This window comes from Schistocerca cancellata, chromosome 1 (genome assembly GCF_023864275.1).
Source record: "Schistocerca cancellata isolate TAMUIC-IGC-003103 chromosome 1, iqSchCanc2.1, whole genome shotgun sequence".
NCBI lineage: Eukaryota > Metazoa > Arthropoda > Insecta > Orthoptera > Acrididae > Schistocerca > Schistocerca cancellata.
The window spans coordinates 383396800-383419876 of NC_064626.1; the positions used below are offsets into that span (position 1 = coordinate 383396800).

General features: G+C 40.4%; 1 protein-coding gene across 10 annotated transcripts in view; it reads right to left on the bottom strand.

Annotated features, from left to right (window-relative positions):
• Nucleotides 1-2370: 2370 nt before the first annotated feature.
• Nucleotides 2371-23077, bottom strand: part of LOC126175285 (solute carrier family 25 member 45-like) — a 113009-nt gene continuing 92302 nt past the window's right edge. For all 10 annotated transcript variants that reach the window (XM_049921953.1, XM_049921961.1, XM_049922018.1 and 7 more), the window contains 3 exons: nucleotides 15916-16042; nucleotides 10447-10556; nucleotides 2371-3040 (listed from right to left, as the gene is read on the bottom strand). In XM_049921953.1, coding sequence (XP_049777910.1) covers nucleotides 2775-3040; nucleotides 10447-10556; nucleotides 15916-16042 — 503 coding nt within the window. In that variant the 3' untranslated portion in view covers nucleotides 2371-2774. The remainder of the gene's footprint in view (nucleotides 3041-10446; nucleotides 10557-15915; nucleotides 16043-23077) is intronic.

Consider the following 23077-nt stretch of genomic DNA (forward strand, 5'->3'; position numbering starts at 1 on the left):
AGAGAAAGACACTGACTGTTTGCTGTCACCCATTACTTGCAACACATTCTTGTAATACAAAGTTAAGTATTGTCTATCTTCTTTATTGTAATAAAAACTATTAACGTGATTTGTTTGAATTGTTGAATAGCAGTCCGAGAATGCAGCATCCTTTAGGCACCCTATACAAAACGAGTGGGTAGGACCCCACACATTTAAACATTTCTGCATAGCTTTGAAGTAATGGATTTTTGTTTTTATATCTTTGGTGCAGTATTGTTCACTTCCTATGATCCAAGATTGTTTAGTATATTTATCTCATCATAATCAGTTTCAAGGAACCAGTTATTAATTTATTATGGTTGCCAAGTACTATGTCTATCCATAATAACCCACAAGAACTATCTATTTCAATTTTCCTAAATGCTAAACTACTTCTGACAGCAATAAAAACTCCACCACCAACTGTATTTAATATATACTTTCTGAATGCGGTTATGTCCTTTATAAAAATTTTGACTCAACTTAATTCCAGTTTTAGCCAGCTTTCCATACCAATAAAAATTTGAGATTCAGTGTTTTTAATTAGTGCTTGAAGCTCTTGTCCTTTCTAACACAGCTACGACAATTTATAACTACAGCATTGATTGTTTATATGTTACCCTCTTCCTGTGTTCATCCTTCACCCTACAAAACTAAAGTCCTTTCTGCACTTTCCTGGGATGCTCTAACCTAAAAAAAACTGCTCAGTCCACTCCAAGCAGCCCTTGATACCCATGACCTATTTAGTGGAACCCAGAAATCCAGCACGCTATGGCGTAATTCAAGAAATCTGCAACCTACAGGATCACAGAACCATCTGAGCCTCTGATTCAGACCCCCCTCTCAGCTTTGTACCAACAGACCACAGTTGGTTCTGTTAATGAAGCTGCACTTTCATCTTGCAAGCAAGACTGGCAATTTTTACTACTTCAGCTAGCCACCTGAAAGCAGAGAGAATCTCTTCCAATCCAAAGTGACACACATTATCAGTACCAGCATGAGCCACCATCTGAAGTTGGCTGCACGCTGTGGTCTTTATGGCATCTGGAAGCACCTGTTCCACATCTGGAATGACTCCTCCCGGTATGCAGACAGATTGAAAACTGGATTTCTTCTCCTCCTTCGCAGCCTTATCCCTAAGGGGCGTCATTATGCACCTATGTTGGAACTCTCAACCACCAGTAATCCCTCACACTGTGACTGCCCAAACTTTGCAGGCTGAGAGGATTTCTCTGGAACAGGCCAAGTGACTTCATCTGGCTCTGGGACTTCATCAGTCGCAGACAGCGCCCAATACCTGTTCATCAGATGGACTGGGAGACCCTCCAACCGGCCCCTCAGAAAGTCTTTTGCTGCTTGCCACACCTTGGAACAACCTCCCACTAGACCACAGGTGAGGGATCAACATCAGTGTGAACAGTTCATGGGGCAGTCACATAATGGAGCGTTTGAAGGACACATGGCTCATGCTGGACATCCCTCCGATTACGCCGTCTGTTTCCCCGCAGTCATGCTCATAGGCAACAGCTCAAGCTGCGTGACTAAAGACAACACTGGCTGGAGCTGTTAGTGAGGGATCACCAACTTGGCTCGCAACTGGACACAGCAATTACAGTTCTTATCCATACTAAAGACAGCCTGATAAATACCCATACATGCACGAAGTACAACAGTTGACGCTAAAGAACGCTGATGAAATTTTAAATAAGTTGCTTCTTGTGAGAAGCTGTGGCAACTCACAATACTCTGATGAGCTGCTGGTACTGCTGCTGTTGATAGGAGAATTACCATTTGACTCTTTATTCTATGAAATTCATATTTGCTGAATGCCCAGTGGAGTGGTGAAAATTGCAATATCAAAAATTTCACTTAAGAAATAAGAAAAATAATATATGAGTGAGTATAATCAGCAGATAATGGAATTATTATTATTATTTCAGTGCAAGCATGGAAAGGTAATGAGTAGCAGAATCTGTAATGTTTTATACCCAGAATCTCCTTCTGTCAGACTTATTGGAAAGAAGGGAGATAACATGTACTGAATTAGAGAGAAAAACACTAAAAATCTAGAACTGAAAAAAGGTAATAGTTGACAGTATGATATGAATTTGATTGTTCCAGCCAGCAAATGTGATTGTGTGTGTATAAAAAGCTTAATAAAGTAACTGACAGTTATGGGTAGCTCTTCCTTCCTATTGCAAACATCAATATGATGTGAACTTGAATTCAGCAACTTTGTTTCAGATGTTTAGTCTAACCAGATGCCATAAAACATAATTTGTAAGAAAAAGGTCTAAATATTATTATTATTTTGGACATAATTTTTTATACATTCAAACTAATGAATCATATCACATTCATAATGGATATGTACAACGAAGAGACCACATTAGACATAATAATTCAGATATGTTTAAATAAATATTTGCCAACACTAATATTCTAAAAGCATTTATGTACAAAATACAAAACCATAAATAATCAAGTTCAGAAATCTATGATGGTACAATTAGCAAATAATCCATTATCAAGAGAGAGATAAGGAAAATGACAGAGAGGTGACCTAGTTATTGATCTGCTGTCTTTCTATATTCTTTCTGTAATGTTTTGTCTAAGCAGTTATAGTAGTCTTGAGGAAAACTGCTTAACAGTGTTATAAAATTAAATTTCTTACACTGAAATTATTTCCCATAAATACTGAGACATTGGTATTTTTAATGAAAGGTAAACATTATTATTAACTGATACAATGATTATTTATTGCATATTTGTTGTCCAAGATAAATACTTTCGAAAAATTGTAAACTTTTTTCTAGTCCAAGAAATGTTGCACCATTGACAGGAAATGCCCTTATAATTGTCATACAGGAACCTCTAAAAAATACTTTCAATCCATCACTTTGATAACTTTTGATGAAACAATCCATTAAACTTTTGTATTTTGGATTATCAGGGTTGTCTGCCTGGATCCTTGACTTCATCACATCAAGTGGTATAATACTAATCCAAGACAGCATACCTAAAAGTAATCACAAAAATTTCATTTTCAGATTCCTGAGAGATTAAAAAAGATACCACACAATCAAAAATAATTTAAATATTGTTATTATGTTTTAGGAAACGTGAAACAATTACCAATATATAAATGCAGAAGACTAAATTAGAAAGCTTCATATTATACAGTGAAAGAAAATAAGTTATACTCACAAGGTATGGGAGCTCTGAGGCATAAATAATAAATATACTGTACTCCAAAATAAAACATGTACAACAGCAGGAGGCACAAATGATTGTGATTGAGCTTAGGCTTGTTCTGTGTGCCTATGCCATGCAGTCTCTGACAGCCAATGAGCATTCAGTACTGTTCTCAGTGATCTGCTGTGAATGTCATACCTAGTGTGAGCATTAAACATGATGGGAGTGATTTATTTGGCAATTTTTTATTGCAGCTGTTGCGAGATGTGTGATGTAACAGAAATTAGTGGCAGTTACACCATGATTCTTACCACAGCAGAGTGTGTAAGTGAAAATATAATGGTACAACAGCTATTAAATTATTTAAATATGATGTTCTGATAATTTTTATTCATAAACTTTTGTTTGAGTTTGTTTCATGTCATGAGGAAGAGTTTCACAATGCACCGATGGCAGTACCTTCATCGCTGCCACCAGAGAAAATAAGCCAACCACTGCTACACACTAACCAGCAGCCAGTATGAAGAAGATTCTGCCAGCTGCTACTGCTGATCTCTGCCCTCATATGAATTCCTTACAAAAAATATTGTAACTGAAAAATAAATTAATAGCTTACTGTTAACTGATTGACATGTGGTGAGATTATTTAACTGTCAGTAGCAGTTGTGAACTTGCGTGTAGTTACTACTTTGTAATAAAGTCCACAAGAAGTGAAAATTAGTTGTCTGACTTAACATTCAAGCAGCATACAGTGGTACATTATACACAAATATCAAACAGACAATTATCTCAACTGTGTTGCTTGAAAGAACTGTGTTGATTCAAAAGTACTGTGGAGAACTGAAAATAATTTGAGACTGATGATTTCCATGAATAGGACATCTCAACCTGCGCTGCCCATTCCAGAGACAGGCTTTATCACTGACATTTTAAGTGAAGTTAACATGATTGTGGACATGGAAAAATTGGAAGATTATTTAGATACTTGCTCTAAGTGTGAATCATTAAGTTTGAAGGAGAAATAAATACATAAAGTTGCATTGGACAAATAAGTCATCTTGGAAACACACATAAATCAGCAGTAGCAGATCATGCTCTGGGGAAATCATCAAATTCCTTTCTCTGATAAGGTACTAAAATTTTGTAAAGGTCTAATTATTATTCACTATGATGTAGAAATTCAGAATGATAAAAAAACTTACTTCATGGTTACAAGTAAACAATTTTGCAATTTTGGATAGCTGAACTAGTTTATGTTGGAGAATGCACTACCTACATCTCCATTACCTCTGAAATTGTCCCCACAGTATGAGATAAAATGTTAGGCATCAAAATATGCTTTAAGCTACGGCCTGATACCTGGGAAACCAGTGTTGCCAAGTTTGTCTGGGATCTGCTGGTTTTGTGTGGAAGACAACAGCCTTTACGGAACATGCGCCATCAAATCTCAGCTGCCTACATGTGACTTAAGGCAGCTTGTGTTAGTAAAGCCTCTGTTGATGACAACCTTTTTCTTATTGTTTTGGCCAAAATTTGGTGGTTTCTGGGCCATATACTATGTTTTTAACTTTCAAGTATGTATTCTCTTTTTTAATTTTATCTTTGGAATTTTCTTTTCATCCAGAAAAATCTGAACTCATGTCACCAAACATGCATTTCACTCATAGTAACGGAGCTGCACAAGGGTGCCCATCTTCAGCTGTGTTTGACAACATTTTTGACTTGTTGCACATGTATTGCATACTGTGGTTATGTGTCCACAGTGATGACACCTGAAATAACAGATATGGCTCATGGACACATATTCTACTTTACAGGCAGCTGTTATATGCTCAGGCAAATTTGCTTTCTGTACCTATTCAGCTTGATGTGATGCAACTGTTTCCATTATGATGAGGGTCAGTGTGCTGACCAGTCTGGATATAACATTTAGACAGTTTTCCCCACCCGACTGGGTGAAACTGGGCTGGTTCACAAGCCTTACACAATTTTCAAATGTTAAGAGAACTTTTGCTCACTTTCACCAGCACTATACACAGATAGTTGGTGTACACATATTCCAATCTGGTGGGGGGAGAGTGGTGGAGAGGGGAGGGGATGGGAGGGAAGGGGAGGGGAGGGGAGGGAAGGGGAGGGGAGGAGTGGGGAGGAGAGGGGAGGGGACAACAGTGTGGCAAAAGGAATCCCATCTGGTCACCCCTTAAATTAACAATGCCAGAGCCATTCATAATGATGCCAACCCTGTGCTAATGTGGGACCAAGGCACATGGAAAAGAAGAAGGTTGACCCCCAGAAAGGAATGTGTTATGAGATGACCGAGTTAACTAGAGCTAAATACCCAGTTTTAAAGAAGGTCAAGTTACACTTTGACTAAGAACTCTTAAGGTATAACAGAGGCTACTCATTTTGCACAATAGGTTAACTCAGTGGATATTTCATTAAATATGCTATGTGTTGTTATGCTCTGATATTGTTTTCTGAAGTGAAGTCCTAAAGTGGACTGTATGAAACCCTTTTTGTTCAGTGGGTGGTACTCTTAGCAGATGGTACACCGCTCCTGGTGGGACTGTTCTTATGTATTAAACTGCATGCCACTATGTTCATACAAGTGACTAGAATTATCAAGGTCAATGCAGGTGGGGCACTGCTTATCTTTACAAGCCTTATCACACTGCAGGTGTATATCTGCTCCACTTTATTGGCAGACTTTGGGGTTAAACTTCTTATTAGACATTTATACCATCCTGACAGTCCAGGAAATTAAGACAAGGTCCCTGCTCCCTGTGATAGACAAGCTTCTACCACCACACTGCATGGTGGTTGCTGAAGTATTCACAAAGCCTGGTTGTTCATGTGAAATATGAATTATGAATAATTGTGCAGTGGGACAAACTACATAGACCTAACTTTTGATGCACTTTTGATTACCTTTCATAACATGTATGTCCACTGGAATATTCTGGGAAGCTCCATTATCGTACCAATTTTAACTAACATCCAGTTTTCCTACAGGTGAAAATTTAGCCAAAATTGTATATTTTTATGAGTAGAAAAATCTAAGAGCAAAAATAGTTACAAAAGCTGCTGTAAAAAAAAATTAACTAAAAACTGATGTTTCCACAGTATGATGTGTAAAAGATAATTTACATTTTTGTAAATCTGTGATTTTGCATGACATGAAATTGTTTTTCATGGAGTTAATTACATTCTCAAAACATAAGCTGAATATTTGCCTAGCAAAGAACAAATTACCACCTGTAAAAAATAAAATAAAATTTTGAGATTTTGCAAGAACATTTGGTATGTGTTATTATTTGAATGACTTAAATGATGGCAAATTGTGATACTTTCAGACATAATTTATTTTCAAAATTATGTACCTATTAAATTTTCCCTGTTTTAAAGTGAAGGTGATAAGATGACTATCTCTCTATGATTTAAGGTTTAAGAGTTGTAACTTGTAAAAACATTGTCGTCATTTATAAACAAATACAAGAAACATGGATGTTGAAAATGCTCCAAAATATTGCAAACTTTAATAAAAACCATGTATTGCATATTTTAAAACTGAAATGTCATCAAGCACTGTACAAGTAAAAGTGGTATCAAATGATTAATTTTGTCTAACTGTCAAAGCTTCACCTTCCTGCTCTCCCCATAAAATTACCCCTCTGCAATTTTTCTATGCAGATTTACCACATTTTATAATTTTGTAAGTAGATTAATATAAATGACAGATTACTGAAAAACAATGCGTAAATGAACCATATCCATGGAAATATTGCACACAACAAATTAAATGTATCATTATAATAAATAAATAACAAAAGATAGACTTTCTGAAGAAAACTGGAAGGCAAACAAAATCAATACATTTTTTGTTTATGGCCAATTTTGCACAATGATTTAGCACGATGTCTAATAAAGAACGGACTCATACTATTACTAGTGCAAAAATATTAATTATAAATAAAAGAAAAAGGCTATAATTAATAGTTGAGAAAAGGAATTATCTTTTTAATCTAATTTTAAGTTTCATGTTGTTGCTTTCAGCAAAGCAAATTACTGTTCATGTCACTGAAGTCAATATTGGCCGCTGCACTGTACTCTATTGACAAGATAGTTAAATCTGACAAGTTTGGTAGTTAAATCTGATAATTAACTCCACATAGTTTTTTTTTCATGGCCTTTAATTTGTGTCTCATTAACTGTGGACTTTGCTGTCTATGGGATGGCTTGCATGCATCAGCGATACAATAGCCATACCATAGGTGCAACCACAACTGAGAGGTATCTGTTGAGAGGCCAGACAAAAATGTGGTTCATGAAGAGGGGCAGCAGCCTTTTCAATAGCTGCAGGGGCAACAGTCTGGATAATGGACCAATACGGCCCTGTAAGATAAACCAAAACAATCTTGCTGTGCAGGTACCACAAACAGCTGAAAGCAAGGGTAAACCACAGCCGTAATTTTTCCTGAGGGCATGCAGCTCTACTGTATGGATTAACAATGGGGCATTCTCTTGGGTAAAATATTCCAGAGGTAAAATAGTCTCCCATTCAGATCTCCGGATATGGGTTACTCAGGTAGAAGTCATCGGGAGAAACAAAACAGGTGTTCTATGGATCAGAGTGTGGAACATTAGATTCCTTAATCAGGCAGGTATCTTAGAAAATTTAAAAAAGGAAATGGATAGCTTGAAGTTGGATTTGGTGGGAATTAATGAAGTTTGGTGGCAAGGATGAACAGGGCTTCTGGTCAGGTGAATAAAGATTTATTAACATAATTTCAATTTGCAGGACTGCAAGAGTAGGTTTAATAATGAATAAGAAAATAATAATGTATGTATGCTACTGTGAAGAAGCATAAAGAACAGAATATTATAGCCAAGATAGACAAGAAGCCCACACCTAGCTCAGTAGTGCATTTTTATGTGTGAGGTAAGTCCACAGATTATGAAGAGAATGAAGAAATGTATGATGAGATAAATTATTCAGATAGTTATGGAGATGAAAATTTAATTGCAAAGGGGGATTGGGATCCAATAATAGGATAAAGAAGAGAAGAAAAATTGCAGATGAATATGGACTGGGAGAAAGGAAAGAAAGAGGAAGCTGTCTGGTACAATTTTGTACAGAGCAGAGTTTAATCACCATGAACACTTGGTTTAGGCATCATAAAAGAAGGCTGTATTCATGGAAGAGATATGGAGACACCAGAAGGCTTCAGATTTATTACATAATAGTAAGACAGAAATTTCAGAACCAGACTTTTAACTGTAAATTGTTATCAGGGGCAGATGTGGACTCAGACCACAATTTATTATGAACTGTAGGAAAAAAAAAAGATAGGAAATTACAGAGATGGGACCTGGATAAATTGAAAGAACCAGAGGTTTCTGATAATTTCAGAGGGAGCAATAGGCAATGGTTGACTAGGACAGGGGAAAGGAATACAGTAGAAGGCAAATGGGTAGCTTTAAGAGATAAAATAGTGAAGGCCTAGTAGAAATTCCTGAATAATGTTGGAGATACTGAATTTAACTGATTAAAGGAGATACTGAATTTAACTGATGAAAGTAGAAAATATAAAAACGCAGCAAATGAATCCACTCAAAGGGAATACAAATGCCTAAGAAAAGAGATTTACATGAAGTTCAAAATGGCTCAGCAAGAATTGCTAAAGACAAGCGCTTGTGTCTGTGTATGTGCAGTTGGATATGGGTGTGTGTGTGAGTGTATACCTGTCCTTTCTTCCCCCTAAGGTAAGTCTTTCCGCTCCCGGGATTGAAATGACTCCTTACCCTCTCCCTTAAAACCTACATCCTTTCGTCTTTTCCTCTCCTTCCCTCTTTCCTGACTAAGCAACCATTGGTTGTGAAAGCTTGAATTTTGTGTGTATGTTTGTGTGTCTATCGACCTGCCAGCACTTTCGTTTGGTAAGTCACATCATCTTTGCTTTTAGATATATTTTTTCCACGTGGAATGTTTCCCTCTATTATATTCACTTGCTATTCTATCAGATACCCTGAACTGTTCTGGTTCATCTGCAAACAGCATAATTATATGCATCAGAACATGCTTACTGACCTTTGAGATCCTACAACACTACAGAGAAATAGCAGTAAGATCTTCATTGCTGAACATGAGCTAGCTGTGTAGGTGCAGGTATGAGCAAAAAACTCATTGTTGCACCATAAACCATACTAGCGATAGATGACACTGTCATCACCATATTGTATCATATCATATCATCAACATCATTGTCATCATTCTTATTTTTCCAGCCCCTGATTGGGTCTGTCTTGCACATGAGCCTCTCCATCTTTTCCTGTGCCCCCACAACATTTCTCCCTCCATTCTGTCCCAAGCTTTTCCTCTTTTCTTAAAAAATTCTTTCACTCCAACAATTCATGTTTCTCATGATCTTTCTCTAGGTCTCTTTGTGATACTGCTCAGATAAAATGACACTATTGAAACCGCATTGTGACAACAGGATACACTTATAGTTATGGACTGAGGGAAAGGCTGCTTCTTGTTGGTAGAAGATTACAACACAAGTGATAAGAGAACACGAGTACCTCTCTTGGTTAATTTGTAAACTGTCATTCCCTTTTGCTTTTTCTTCCTTGTCGGTACCTATGCCCTTGGTAGGACCCTATCTTACCATCCATGCAGTACAGCCCAGGCTGCTGGCAGTGCTCCTAAGCTGACAGATTGAGAACCTTGGGTTGCCAAAACCAAACTCAGCCATTAAGAATGAGATCCCTGGCATGACCCAGGAGGAACGCAAGCTCAAATAGAAAGCCATTAACACAATGAAAATTACTACCCCAAAAATTATTTAGAGTTGGTGGAGAATATAAATTAGGAAATAGGTGGTAGATTAATGGTAGAAGTTTCAAACCATAAAAAAAAGGACAAGATTGTGACTGAGAGAAAGTGGATAGAAAATGTTATAAAACTTTCAGGAGCAGCATGGACAGGAACTCAATGCATAGAAAAATCTATAGGCGGCCTTATTGAGCAATGGATGGAAAAGAGGACCCTGTGTATAAAACCTTGCTTATGGCCAAGCCTGTCAGTGGCATTCATTTAAAGTTCAGGTTCCACTTCCAATTTCAATGTGGCTTCACAACTCAGTGCAACTTATCCCTGGTTGTAATATTCCAATTATAGTAACATTTCAAACTATCTCATTAAATAACAATACAAAATTATAAAAGTGTTACCTGCCATTCCACCTGCAAATATTATGCTTGATACAGATTTCTGTTCAATATTATTTGTGGCACTCAATGCTTCATATACAGCTGTGTATATACCAGATGAAAAAACATCTCTGTGGAAAAAGATACAAAATCCATGTGTCACCCTCGTGTTTTCTTTGAATTTCAGTTCAATGGGTACATCTCATTTTAAATAGTGGCTAATATGTCTTCTGCAAAAACTCAAAGAGAATTATTGACAAGTTATTCATTTCCATATTTCTACTTTTAACACTCTACAGATAATGCAGACTGGCACTATCTTTGTTTCACAGTAAGGCACTGAAGCATTTATTTGTGTACACGTTTGTTTCAGAAGTTATTTCATGCAATGTCACTAACATTGCTAGTGTGGTGAATTATAGTAAAGTTAGTCCCTGGTCACATTGTACAAACATAAGTTAATATCACCAGCACATGAAAATACAAGACAGTTATAAATGATTGCAGTGATTTCATAAATTCACCACAGCTACATTAATTCACCTATTGTCACAAAACTCAACACTCATATAGAAAAATTAAATAAGTTATGTATTGTTGCACCCATACTGCAGATTTATGCCATGAGAGCACAGCAGGTAGCAGTTTGCCAAAATGGTGGCAAGTGCTGAGAAAGTGTTTGTTGTGCTTGAAATGTTTTCACTTCAATCTGCCATAACAGTGCAATGACATTTTAGAATGAAGTTCAACAAAGATACAACAACTACCATCTTCATCTGGTGATGATAGGTGCAGTTTAGAACTTGAAGATACCTCTCCAATGGAGAATCAGTGGGTCAGCCTGTAGTGAGTGAAGAAATGGATGACCACATGCAGGCAAGTTTCGTATGTAGCTCACAGAAGTGGCAGCTGCTGCGTAAGAGCACAAGAGCACGTGAACATCCTAACTTTCAACATCATGCAGATTTATTGGTTATTTTTCTTTGAATGCTCTTAAATGTAACACAGATGCTGCAATCTGTCAGATACAGCATGTAATCTACTGCGCTACTGCTCCTATAGACTCCATGAAACTTGGCAACATGGTCGTGAGAACACCTTCAGTTATGCACGTTTTAAGATGTGCAACTTGCATAATGTAATTACCCTATAGGCCAAATACATATGGATTTGATAAACAATGTACATGGTTCATAATGTGCACAGGTAGTCCTTGCCACTCAACTAGAAGTTTATGTCAGTTCCATCAGATTATAGCACACTGCGGCAGACTTTTATCCCTGTTCACTTGGCATAAATCCTGCTAGATGATAGTACACTCCTCAGATATGCTAATTTACTCACTATATAGTAAAATTAGATCAGATGTCAGTATATTTTAAAGTTGTACTGACAGTAAATCTATTTGGTGGGTTTCTGAATGAGTTATTGTATATTAACTTATGAATTCGATCATACAGTAATCCATTTGAGGCACTGAGAATCGCAAGTGCCTCACACACATCACTGTCTACTGTGAGATTGTAGCATTTATTCATGTTTCTGAAATCTATTGATCTTATGATGAGTCAGGTTTATCTGTGCTGTAGGCCCACATTCTATGCTTGAAACTTCATGAAAAGCTGTATCGCTAGTTTCTCTGGTTTTCATTTAAATGTGGGATTGATGGCAGTGTGGTTTAGGGTCTTATGGATCTCAGCACCTCATTTGTATCCTAGTCAGGTTACCACGTTGGTAGACATTACTACTTGAGTTTAATCATTTCCACAAATGGCAGTTTGTGTTTGGAGCTGATCGTTCATTGTACAGGAATCAGCTTTCGTGTGCAGTGTAAACATGAAGTATGTTGAATCAATTTTAAATTCTAACAGAAAAATAAAGCTGTGAGAACAGGTTGTGAGCTGTGCTCACGTAGCTAAGTTGGTAGAGCACTTGCATGTGAAAGGCAAAGGTCCCGAGTCTGAGTTTCAGTCTGGCACATAGTTTTAATCTGCCAGGAAGTTTCATATCGGCGCACACACTGCTGCAGAGTGAAAATCTCATTCTGGGAATAGAAAAGTAAATTACCATGAAAAGTTTGCCACAAAGGAACTGGGGCCTCTGAAAACAGATTCAGAGAGTGGCAAAATCAAATAAGCATGACTACAAGCAAACATTTAACAAGGAAGTGTACAGTTAGCACAAGTTGTTATGTGGGTGCAGAGTAAGAATATCCAATTTTTAGACCAGAAGTAAATTTGTGAACTAATACATCTGTTAGGGGATCTTGTACACTTGTCTGAAAAAATGGAAAAGTGTGGAAACTCCAACTCACACAAAGTGCGAAATGGAGAGTTGCGAAAGTTTACACATTAATTTGTTGTTGCCCTAAATTGTACATAATTATGTACAAAACAACAAAGTTCAACAAAAACAATTCTTTCTTTTGTCAGATAAGTTAAGCATCTTATTCTTTATATGATGATGATGATGATGATGATGATGATGATGATGATGATAATAATAATAATAATAATAATCACACAGAAATTAATGACACATACAACACAGAACAAAATTATAAATGAAGAACAAAAAGGCTGCTGCAAAGGAGCACGAGGATGTAAAGAGCAACTGATAATAGATACAGAGGTGACATATCAAGCTAAAACTAAACAAAGGTCCCTACAGTACGCATACATTGATTACCAAAAAGCCTTTGATAGTGTACCCCACTCATGGTTACTACAGATTTTGGAAATATACAAAGTAGATCCTAAATTGATACAGTTTCTAAACACAGTAATGAAAAATTGGAAAACCACACTTAATATCCAAACAAATTCAGATAACATCACATCACAGCCAATACAGATTAAGCGTGGAATATACCAAGGAGACTCATTAAGTCCTTTCTGGTTCTGTCTTGCTCTGAACCCACTATCCAACATGCTAAATAATACAAATTATGGATACAATATTACTGGAACATACCCACACAAAATCACACATTTGCTATACATGGATGATCTAAAACTACTGGCAGCAACAAATCAACAACTCAACCAATTACTAAAGTTAACAGAAGTATTCAGCAATGATATAAATATGGCTTTTGGAACAGACAAATGTAAGAAAAATAGCATAGTCAAGGGCAAACACACTAAACAAGAAGATTACATATTGGATAACCACAGCGACTGCATAGAAGCGATGGAAAAAACAGATGCCTATAAATACCTAGGATACAGACAAAAAATAGGAATAGATAATACAAATATTAAAGAAGAACTAAAAGAAAAATATAAACAAAGACTAACAAAAATACTGAAAACAGAATTGACAGCAAGAAACAAGACAAAAGCTATAAATACTTATGCTATACCAGTATTGACCTACTCATTTGGAGTAGTGAAATGGAGTGACACAGACCTAGAAGCACTCAATACACTTACACGATCACAATGCCACAAATATAGAATACGTCACATACATTCAGCAACAGATAGATTCACGTTAAGCAGAAAGGAAGGAGGAAGGGGATTTATCGACATAAAAAACCTACATTATGGACAGGTAGACAATTTAAGAAAATTCTTTCTAGAACGAGCAGAAACTAGCAAAATACACAAAGCAATCACTCATATAAATACATCAGCTACACCATTGCAATTTCATAACCACTTCTACAACCCTTTAGATCACATAACATCAACAGATACAAAGAAAGTAAATTGGAAAAAGAAAACACTACACGGCAAGCACCCGTATCATCTAACACAGCCACACATAGATCAAGACGCATCCAACACATGGCTAAGAAACGGCAATATATACAGTGAGACGGAAGGATTCATGATCGCCATACAGGATCAAACAATAAACACCAGATATTACAGCAAGCATATTATTAAAGATCCCAATACCACAACAGATAAATGCAGACTTTGCAAACAACAAATAGAAACAGTAGATCACATAACAAGCGGATGTACAATACTAGCAAATACAGAATACCCCAGAAGACATGACAATGTAGCAAAAATAATACATCAACAACTAGCCATAAAACATAAACTAATAAAACAACACGTTCCCACATACAAGTATGCACCACAAAATGTACTGGAGAATGATGAATACAAATTATACTGGAACAGAACGATTATAACAGATAAAACAACAACACATAACAAACCTGACATCATACTCACCAATAAAAAGAAGAAATTAACACAACTAATTGAAATATCCATACCCAACACAACAAATATACAGAAGAAAACAGGAGAAAAAATTGAAAAATACATCCAACTGGCTGAGGAAGACAAGGACATGCGGCATCAGGATAAAGTCGACATTATCCCAATTATACTATCAACTACAGGAGTCATACCTCACAATATTCACCAGTACATCAATGCAATACAGCTACATCCAAACATATATATACAACTACAAAAATCTGTAATTATTGATACATGTTCAATTACCCGAAAGTTCCTAAATGCAATATAACATATACCATACAGTTACAAGGAAGTCACGCTTGACCGAGGTCCGCGTCACGTTCCATTTTTAACCAGACTTAAGTCTGAGAAAAAAAAAAAGTCAAAAAGATAATAATAATAACTGTAACAACAGTTATTACTGTTGTTACTGTTGTTGTTATGGTCAGTGGCTGTAGTTGTATAAACTTGTCGATAAGCATAAATGTTGTACAACAGATGCTATTAATTTCACACTCTCAAATTTATGTGAATCTAAACATTTGTGAACACCCAGAATGTTTACTCACGAGCCGCCCTTGCTCTCACATGACTATGAACAGAACAACCAGGGAGCTGAACATACCACAATTGACCATTCGGAAGATCTTAAGGAAATGAGTGAAGCTGAAGCCTTACATCATAAATAACTTTAATCAAAATCAAACAATGGAAAATACAGGATGGAATGTAACAATATTATGAGGTGGAAAGTTGTTACCATATAGCAGAGATGCTGAGTCGCAGATAGGTGCAACAAAAAGACTCTCACAATTATAGCTTTTGGCCATTAAGGCCTTTGTCAACAATAGACAGACACATATGATTCTAAAATCAAATTGCAATTTTACTTTGAGCTTAATTTGTGTATACGAAATGTATGCAACTATTGAGAAGAATAATTTACGTATGAAATTTTATTTCACTGGACTGATGTAAACTAAGATAATTAAAAGTATTGTAAAAGAAAATACAAATTGGAAGTGATGAAACCACCTTCACAGAGGAGAGAGTATCAGAAAATGAAGTCATGGAACATTGATAATACATTTCTGCATAGCTAACAAATGTGCACAATGTAACTTTTTGTTAGTTTCCACCCACATACAAAGAAGAATTAAGATTTAATAGATACTATTATTGGTTCACGGTAAGCTACTCTGTAAATCTACTCTAAGCTTCCATCTATTATAATCATAAGATTTTAGTTGCAGAATATTAACATTGACTTTTACCCACCTACCGGTAGATTGTACAGCGGTATCCTTTATAAAATATTTTGAATCCATAATCTTTATAAAGTCCTCGTACAGATCCAATAACACCACTGTACTTAGATTCATATTGCATTTTCCAAATTGATGGAAGTCCTAAGGAAAGATATAATACTGGTCAGAATGTTTAATTTTAAGAAATTTAAAGATAATCTGCATACAATTAATGCTAAGTCACCGTATCATGTTTAATAGAAATGCTAACTGCAGAATATTATTTCATGTTTGTGTTTAATGAGAAGTAGGACTATTGATATTTTAAAAAATATTGGGAATCTGATATGCCAATATTTAAAAAATATCATGATCGGCTCTCAAAAAAAGTATTGATATAGTGATGGAAAAAAATTGACATACCAACCTATTTATTTCTATTATCTTTAAATTCCTCCTTCCCTCTTTCCTGACGAAGCAACCGTTTGTTGCGAAAGCTTGAATTTTGTGTGTATGTTTGTGTTTGTTTGTGTGTCTATCAACCTGCCAGCGCTTTTAGTTGGCAAGTCTCATCATCTTTGTTTTTAGATATATTTTTCCCACGTGGAATGTTTCCATTTAACAATACCAGAGAAGGAAAGTTGCTACTCACCATATAGCAGAGATGCTGAGTCGCAATAGGCACAATAAAAAAGAGTCACACAATACACAACTTGCACAAATGTCTGCAGTCTCAGAGAGCTGAAACCACACTGCGAGCAGCAACACCAGTGCATGATGGGAGTGGCGACTGGGTGGGGGTAAGGAGGAGGCTGGGGCAGGGAGGGGGCGGGATAGTATTGTGGGAGTGGCGGACAGTGAAGTGTTGCAGTTTAGATGGAGGGCAGGAGTGAAGGTGCGGAGGGGGGAGGAGATAAGTAGCGGAACGAAGAAAAATAAAAAGAAATTAAAAGACTGGGTGTGGTGGTGAAATGACGGCTGTGTAGTGCTGGAATGGGAACAGGGAGGAGGCAGGATGGATGAGGGCAGTGACTAATGAAGGTTGAGGCCAGGAGGGTTATGGAAACCTAGGATATATTGCAGGGAAAGCTCCCACCTGCACAATTCAGAAAAGCTGGTATTGGTGGGAAGGATCCAAATGGCACAGGCTGTGAAGCAGTCATTGAGATGAGGGATATCATATTTGGCAGCATGTTCGGCAACAGGGTGGTCCACTTGTTTTTTGACCACAGTTTGTCGGTGGCAGTTCATGTGGACAGACAGCTTGTTGGTTGTCATGCCTACATAGAATGCAGCACAGTGGTTGCAGCTTAGCTTGTAAATCACATGACTGGTTTCGCAGGTAGCCCTGCCTTTGATGGGATAGGTGATGTTAGTGAGCAGACTGGAGTAGGTGGTAGGAGGATGTATGGGACAGGTCTTGCATCTAAGTCTATTACAGAGGTATGCGCCATGAGGTAAGGGACTGGGAGCAGGGGTTGTTTTTTTTTTGTTTTTGTTTTAGGGCGCAAAACTGCTATGGTCATTAGCGCCCGGTCTGTGACTTAGGAAGCAGTAAAAAACCGAAAACGGAAACCAGCAGCAATGGGGACGAAAGTCATAAAATTGGAGAAACTAAAAGCAGAAGGAAGGCTTAAAAATTCACTACAGAAGGAGGTTGGTTGTCCCCCCCCCCCCCCAAAAAAAAAAAAAAAAAAAAAACAACGTCAAATGACTGACGTCATTTCACTGGCATGAATGAACTCTAGAACGCGATCTGCCGATCGCGTGTCATCTGCTAAAATTGACGATATATCAGGCGACAGCTGTAGACGGGTGCGTAACGGAGTAAAATAGGGGCACTCAATTAAAAGGTGTCTTACCGTCCACATCTGAGAGCAGTGGGGACAGAGTGGGGGAGGATCGCCGCTTAAAAGATGTCGATGGCTAAAAAGACAGTGCCCTATCCAGAGTCTAGTTAAAATTACCTCCTCCCGACAACGCGTTCGGGAGGAAGAGGTCCAAGCACAAGGAAGAGTTTTTACGTGCCGCAATTTATTTTGGGGAAGTGTCGACAAGTGCATGTGCCATAAATGAACAACACGACGACATAAAACGCTCCGTAGATCAGTGACAGGAATCGATGGAATAGCTGGCCGGAGAGGAGAGACTGCAGCCTTGGCCGCAATATCGGCCGCCTCATTTCCGCAGATACCAACGTGTCCCGGGAGCCAGAGGAACGCCACCGAGACGCCCCCCTGGTGGAGCAGGCGCAGACAGTCCTGAATCCGGTGGACCAGAGGGTGCACAGGGTAAAGAGCTTGGAGACTGAGGAGAGAGCTGAGAGAATCGGAGCAGATAACGTACTGCATCCGCTGATGGCGGCGGATGTAGTGGACAGCCTGAAGAACAGCGTAAAGCTCCACAGTATAGACCGAACACTGGTCAGGAAGCCGAAAGTGATTTGGGGTGTCGCCAACAACATAGGCACTCCCTACACCTAACGATGTTTTCGAGCCGTCGGTGTAAATAAATGTGGCGTCCGTCATTTGTGCACATAGAGCAGCAAATGCCCGACGATAAACAAGTGAAGGGGTACCATCCTTGGGAAATCGACAAAGGTCACGGAGCAGGCAGATCCGGGGACGGAGCCAAGGCGGTGCTGTACCCCAAGTTGTCAAGAAGGTTTTTGGAAAGAGGAAGGAAAGAGAATGGAGCAATTGACGGAAGCGGACTCCTGGTGGTAGTAGGGAGGAGGGGCGGCCTGCATACCCTACATCAAAGGAGGCGTCGAAAAATATGTCATGGGCTGGATTAGCAGGCATGGAAGACAGATGGCTGGCATAACGACTCAGAAGGACTGCTCGCCGATTGGACAGCGGAGGTTCAGCAGTCTCAGCATAAAGGCTTTCCACAGGGCTGGTGTAAAAAGCTCCAGACACTAAACGTAATCCACGGTGGTGGATAGAGTCGAGACGCCGAAGAATAGACGGCCGAGCAGAGGAGTAGACTATGCTTCCATAATCCAATTTCGAGCGCACTAAGGCGCGATAGAGGCGGAGAAGGACCACTCGGTCCGCTCCCCACGAGGTACCAGTCAGGACACGGAGGGTGTTGAGGGATCGCAGACAGCGAGCCGAAAGATACGAAATGTGGGAGGACCAGCATAGTTTTCTGTCAAACATAAGACCCAAGAATTTAGCGACGTCTGAAAACGGAAGGTTGACAGGTCCTAGATGTAAGGAGGGTGGAAGAAACTCCTTACGTCGCCAAAAATTAACACAAACGGTCTTACTGGGAGATAAACGGAAGCCGGTTTCGATGCTCCAAGAGTGGAGGCGATCGAGACATCCTTGAAGACGTCGTTCAAGAAGGCTGGTCTGTTGAGAGCTGTAGTAGATCGCAAAATCGTCCACAAAGAGGGAGCCCAAGACATCAGGAAGGAGACAATCCATAACTGGATTTATGGCAATGGCAAACAGTACAACACTCAGCACGAAGCCCTGGGGTACCCCGTTTTCTTGGGAGAAAGTACGGGAGAGAGTAGTGTTCACCCGCACCCTAAATGTGCGCTCTGCCATAAATTCGCGAAGAAAAAGGGGCAGCCGGCCGCGAAAGCCCCAAGAGAACAGTGTGTGGAGGATGCCTGTCCTCCAACAGGTATCGTATGCTCTCTCAAGATCAAAAAATATTGCTACTGTTTGGCGTTTCTGGAGAAAATTGTTCATGATATAAGTGGAGAGAGCAACAAGATGGTCAACTGCAGAACGATGCTTTCGGAATCCACATTGGGCAGGTGTTAAAAGACTGCGGGATTCCAGCCACCAAGCTAAACAGTAATTCACCATACGCTCCAAAACCTTACAGACACTACTCGTGAGAGAAATGGGGCGATAGCTAGAGGGGAGATGTTTGTCCTTTCCAGGTTTCGGAATAGGAACGACGACAGCTTCCTGCCATCGTCGGGGAAAAGTATTGTCGGTCCAAATTTGATTATAAAGGCAAAGGAGGTAACGCAGACTATGGGTTGGTAAATGCAGCAACATTTGGACGTGGATACCATCCCGTCCTGGGGCGGAGGAGCGAGAAGAAGAGAGTGCATGTTGGAGTTCCCGCATGGAGAAAACAGTATTGTAGCTTTCGCGATTTGGAGAGGAGAAAGCAAGAGGTCGCGCTTCCGCTGCACGTTTCTTCGGGAGAAACGCGGGCGGGTAATTGGAAGAGCTCGAAATCTCAGCAAAGTGCTGGCCCAATGAGTTAGAAATTGCGACGGAGTCCACTAATGTATCATGCGCAACAGTGAGCCCAGAGACAGGGGAGAAACTAGGCGTGCCTGAGAACCGTCGAAGCCGACCCCAAACTTCCGAGGAGGGAGTGAAGGTGTTAAATGAACTAATAAAGAATTTCCAGCTTGCCTTCTTGCTATCGCGGATGATGCGACGGCATCGCGCGCGGAGCTGCTTATAGCGGATACAGTTGGCCAAAGTAGGATGGTGACGGAAAATACGAAGAGCACGTCGCTGCTCACGTATTGCGTCACGGCATGCCTCGTTCCACCAAGGAACTGGGGGGCGCCGGGGCAATTCGGAGGTGCGTGGTATTGAACGTTCCGCAGCTGTAAGAATAACGTCGGTAATATGTGTGACCTCATCGTCGACGCTGGGAAAGCGACGGTCATCGAATGTCGCTAGAGACGAAAAAAGTGTCCAATCGGTTTGGGCAAACTTCCAGCGTCGCGGGCGCATATATGGCAGTTGTGGCTGCAGTCTAAGGACATATGGAAAGTGGTCACTCGAGTGTGTATCATCAAGGGCGAACCATTCGAAGTGCCGAGCTAGCGGAATAGTACCGACCGCAAGGTCCAAATGAGATAAATTTGTCATGGAGGCAGACAAAAATGTGGGGACCCCAGTGTTGAGGCAAACTAGATCCACATGGTGGAAGACGTCTAGCAATAGGGAGCCACGTGGACAAGGATGTGGAGATCCCCAAAGCGGGTGGTGGGCATTGAAGTCACCAACCAGCAAATAGGGGGGCGGAAGCTGACCAAGAAGATGAAGGAGATCAGCTCGTGCCATTGGTGTGGACGATGGAATGTATACAGTACAAAGAGAGAACGTGTATCCAGAGAGGGAAAGGCGGACAGCGACAGCTTGGAAGGAACTGTTTAAGGGGATTGGGTGATAATGGAGAGTATCATGGAGAAGAATCATGAGTCCTCCATGGGCGGGAGTGCCTTCAACAGAGGGGAGGTCATATCGGACGGACTGAAAATGAGGGAGAACAAAGCGGTCATGGGGACGCAGCTTTGTTTCCTGAAGACAGAAGATGACCGGCGAGTAGGATCATAAGAGGATCAACAATTCATCCCGATTGGCTTGAATGCCGCGGATATTCCGGTGGATAATGGACATAGGGTGAACAGAAAATGAAGGAATGTGACCAAGGGTGCTGTCAACTCAACGACTGCTCAGAGCTTGCAACAGACAGCATGAAGTGGCATTCAGCCGTAGGCAGAAGATCCTGATCCATAGGTTGGTCAGGAACAGCTCCTGCCACCAGCGATCAGCCGGTTGACCGGCCACCAGCAGTGCGCCTCGGCGACACAGAAGACGGCCGAGGGCGATTTCCGCCAGGTGGTGCTGTAGATGGGACACGCCTTGGCGGAGAAGGAGAGGAACTGGGTTTCTTTGTAGCCTTCTTGGAAGTATGATGTTTAGATGAAGGAGGAACCTATGGTTGTGAAGTTGCGGAACGTAAAAACTCTTCACGAGTATGCTCTTTTTTCGAAGACTTGGTGTCTGACTTTTGGGCTCGAGATTTAGCAGAACCCGACGAAGGGTGAACCATAGAGTGGGCAGGCAAAAGTGGTGAGGTTGAACGGGCGATCTTTGCGCTGGCCGATCTGACGACCGTGGCACTAAAGGTGAGGTCACAAGTCTGCGTGGCCACCTCCTTTGTTGGCCGAGGAGAAGCAAGGACAGTGCTGTATTGTCCTGTCTGAAGCACGGTGGGCTGTCGACTGGCGAATAATTTTCGAGCAGCAAAGGTCGACACCTTTTCCTTCACTCTTATTTCCTGAATGAGCTTTTTGTCCTTAAAAACAGGGCAATCTCGAGAGGAAGCAGCGTGGTCACCCATACAGTTGATGCAGCAAGGGGATGGAGGTGGACAAGCACCCTCATGGGCATCCTTGCCACACGTAACACATTTGGCCAGATTGGAACAGGACTGGCTGGTGTGATTGAACCGCTGACATCGATAGCAACGCGTAGGGTTTGGGACGTAAGGGCGAACGGAAATTATCTCATAGCCCGCTTTGATTTTCGATGGGAGTTGAACTTTGTCAAACGTCAAGAAGACAGTGCGGGTTGGAATGATGTTCATGTCAACCCTTTTCATAACTCTATGAACAGCCGTTATGCCCTGGTCAGACAGGTAGTGCTGAATTTCTTCGTCAGACAATCCATTGAGGGATCGTGTATAAACGACTCCACGTGAGGAATTTAAGGTACAGTGCGGTTCCATCCGGACAGGGAAGGTGTGGAGCAGAGAAGTACGCAGCAATTTTTGTGCCTGGAGGGCGCTGTTTGTTTCTAACAACAGGGTGCCATTCCGTAATCTGGAACAAGACTTTACAGGACCTGCAATTGCGTCGACACCTTTCTGAATAATGAAAGGGTTGACCGTGGAGAAGTCGTGACCTTCGTCAGACCGAGAAACAACAAGGAACTGTGGCAACGATGGAAGAACCGTCTGTGGCTGAGACTCGGTGAACTTACGTTTGTGAGCAGACATAGTGGAAGGTGAGGAAACCATTGCGGAAGAATCCCCCATGATTACCGGCGTCTCCGATGGCGCGCTCCTCCCTTGTGGGGGCCCTCACTGAGGGCACTCCAGCCTTAGGTGATTGTTCACACCTCAGGTCACACCTCCCGACAAACGGACGGAGGGACCAATCGGCACTTTCGGAAGGTATCAGCTCGGGTAATCACCCCTCCCTGGGCCTGGCCGTTACCAGGGGGTACATACGCTACCTGTCTACCCGGGGCGGGGAATTACGCGTTACCCCGTCACCAGCTACGCATGGAAGTGCGTGGGTTGGCCTTCAGACACGCACAGGGAGGAAAAAAGAGAAAGGGAAAGGAAAGAAGAGGGGTCTCAAACGCCGCAGCGGAGAAAAGGGCAAAGAGAAGAGGAAAGGAAAAGAAAAGGACA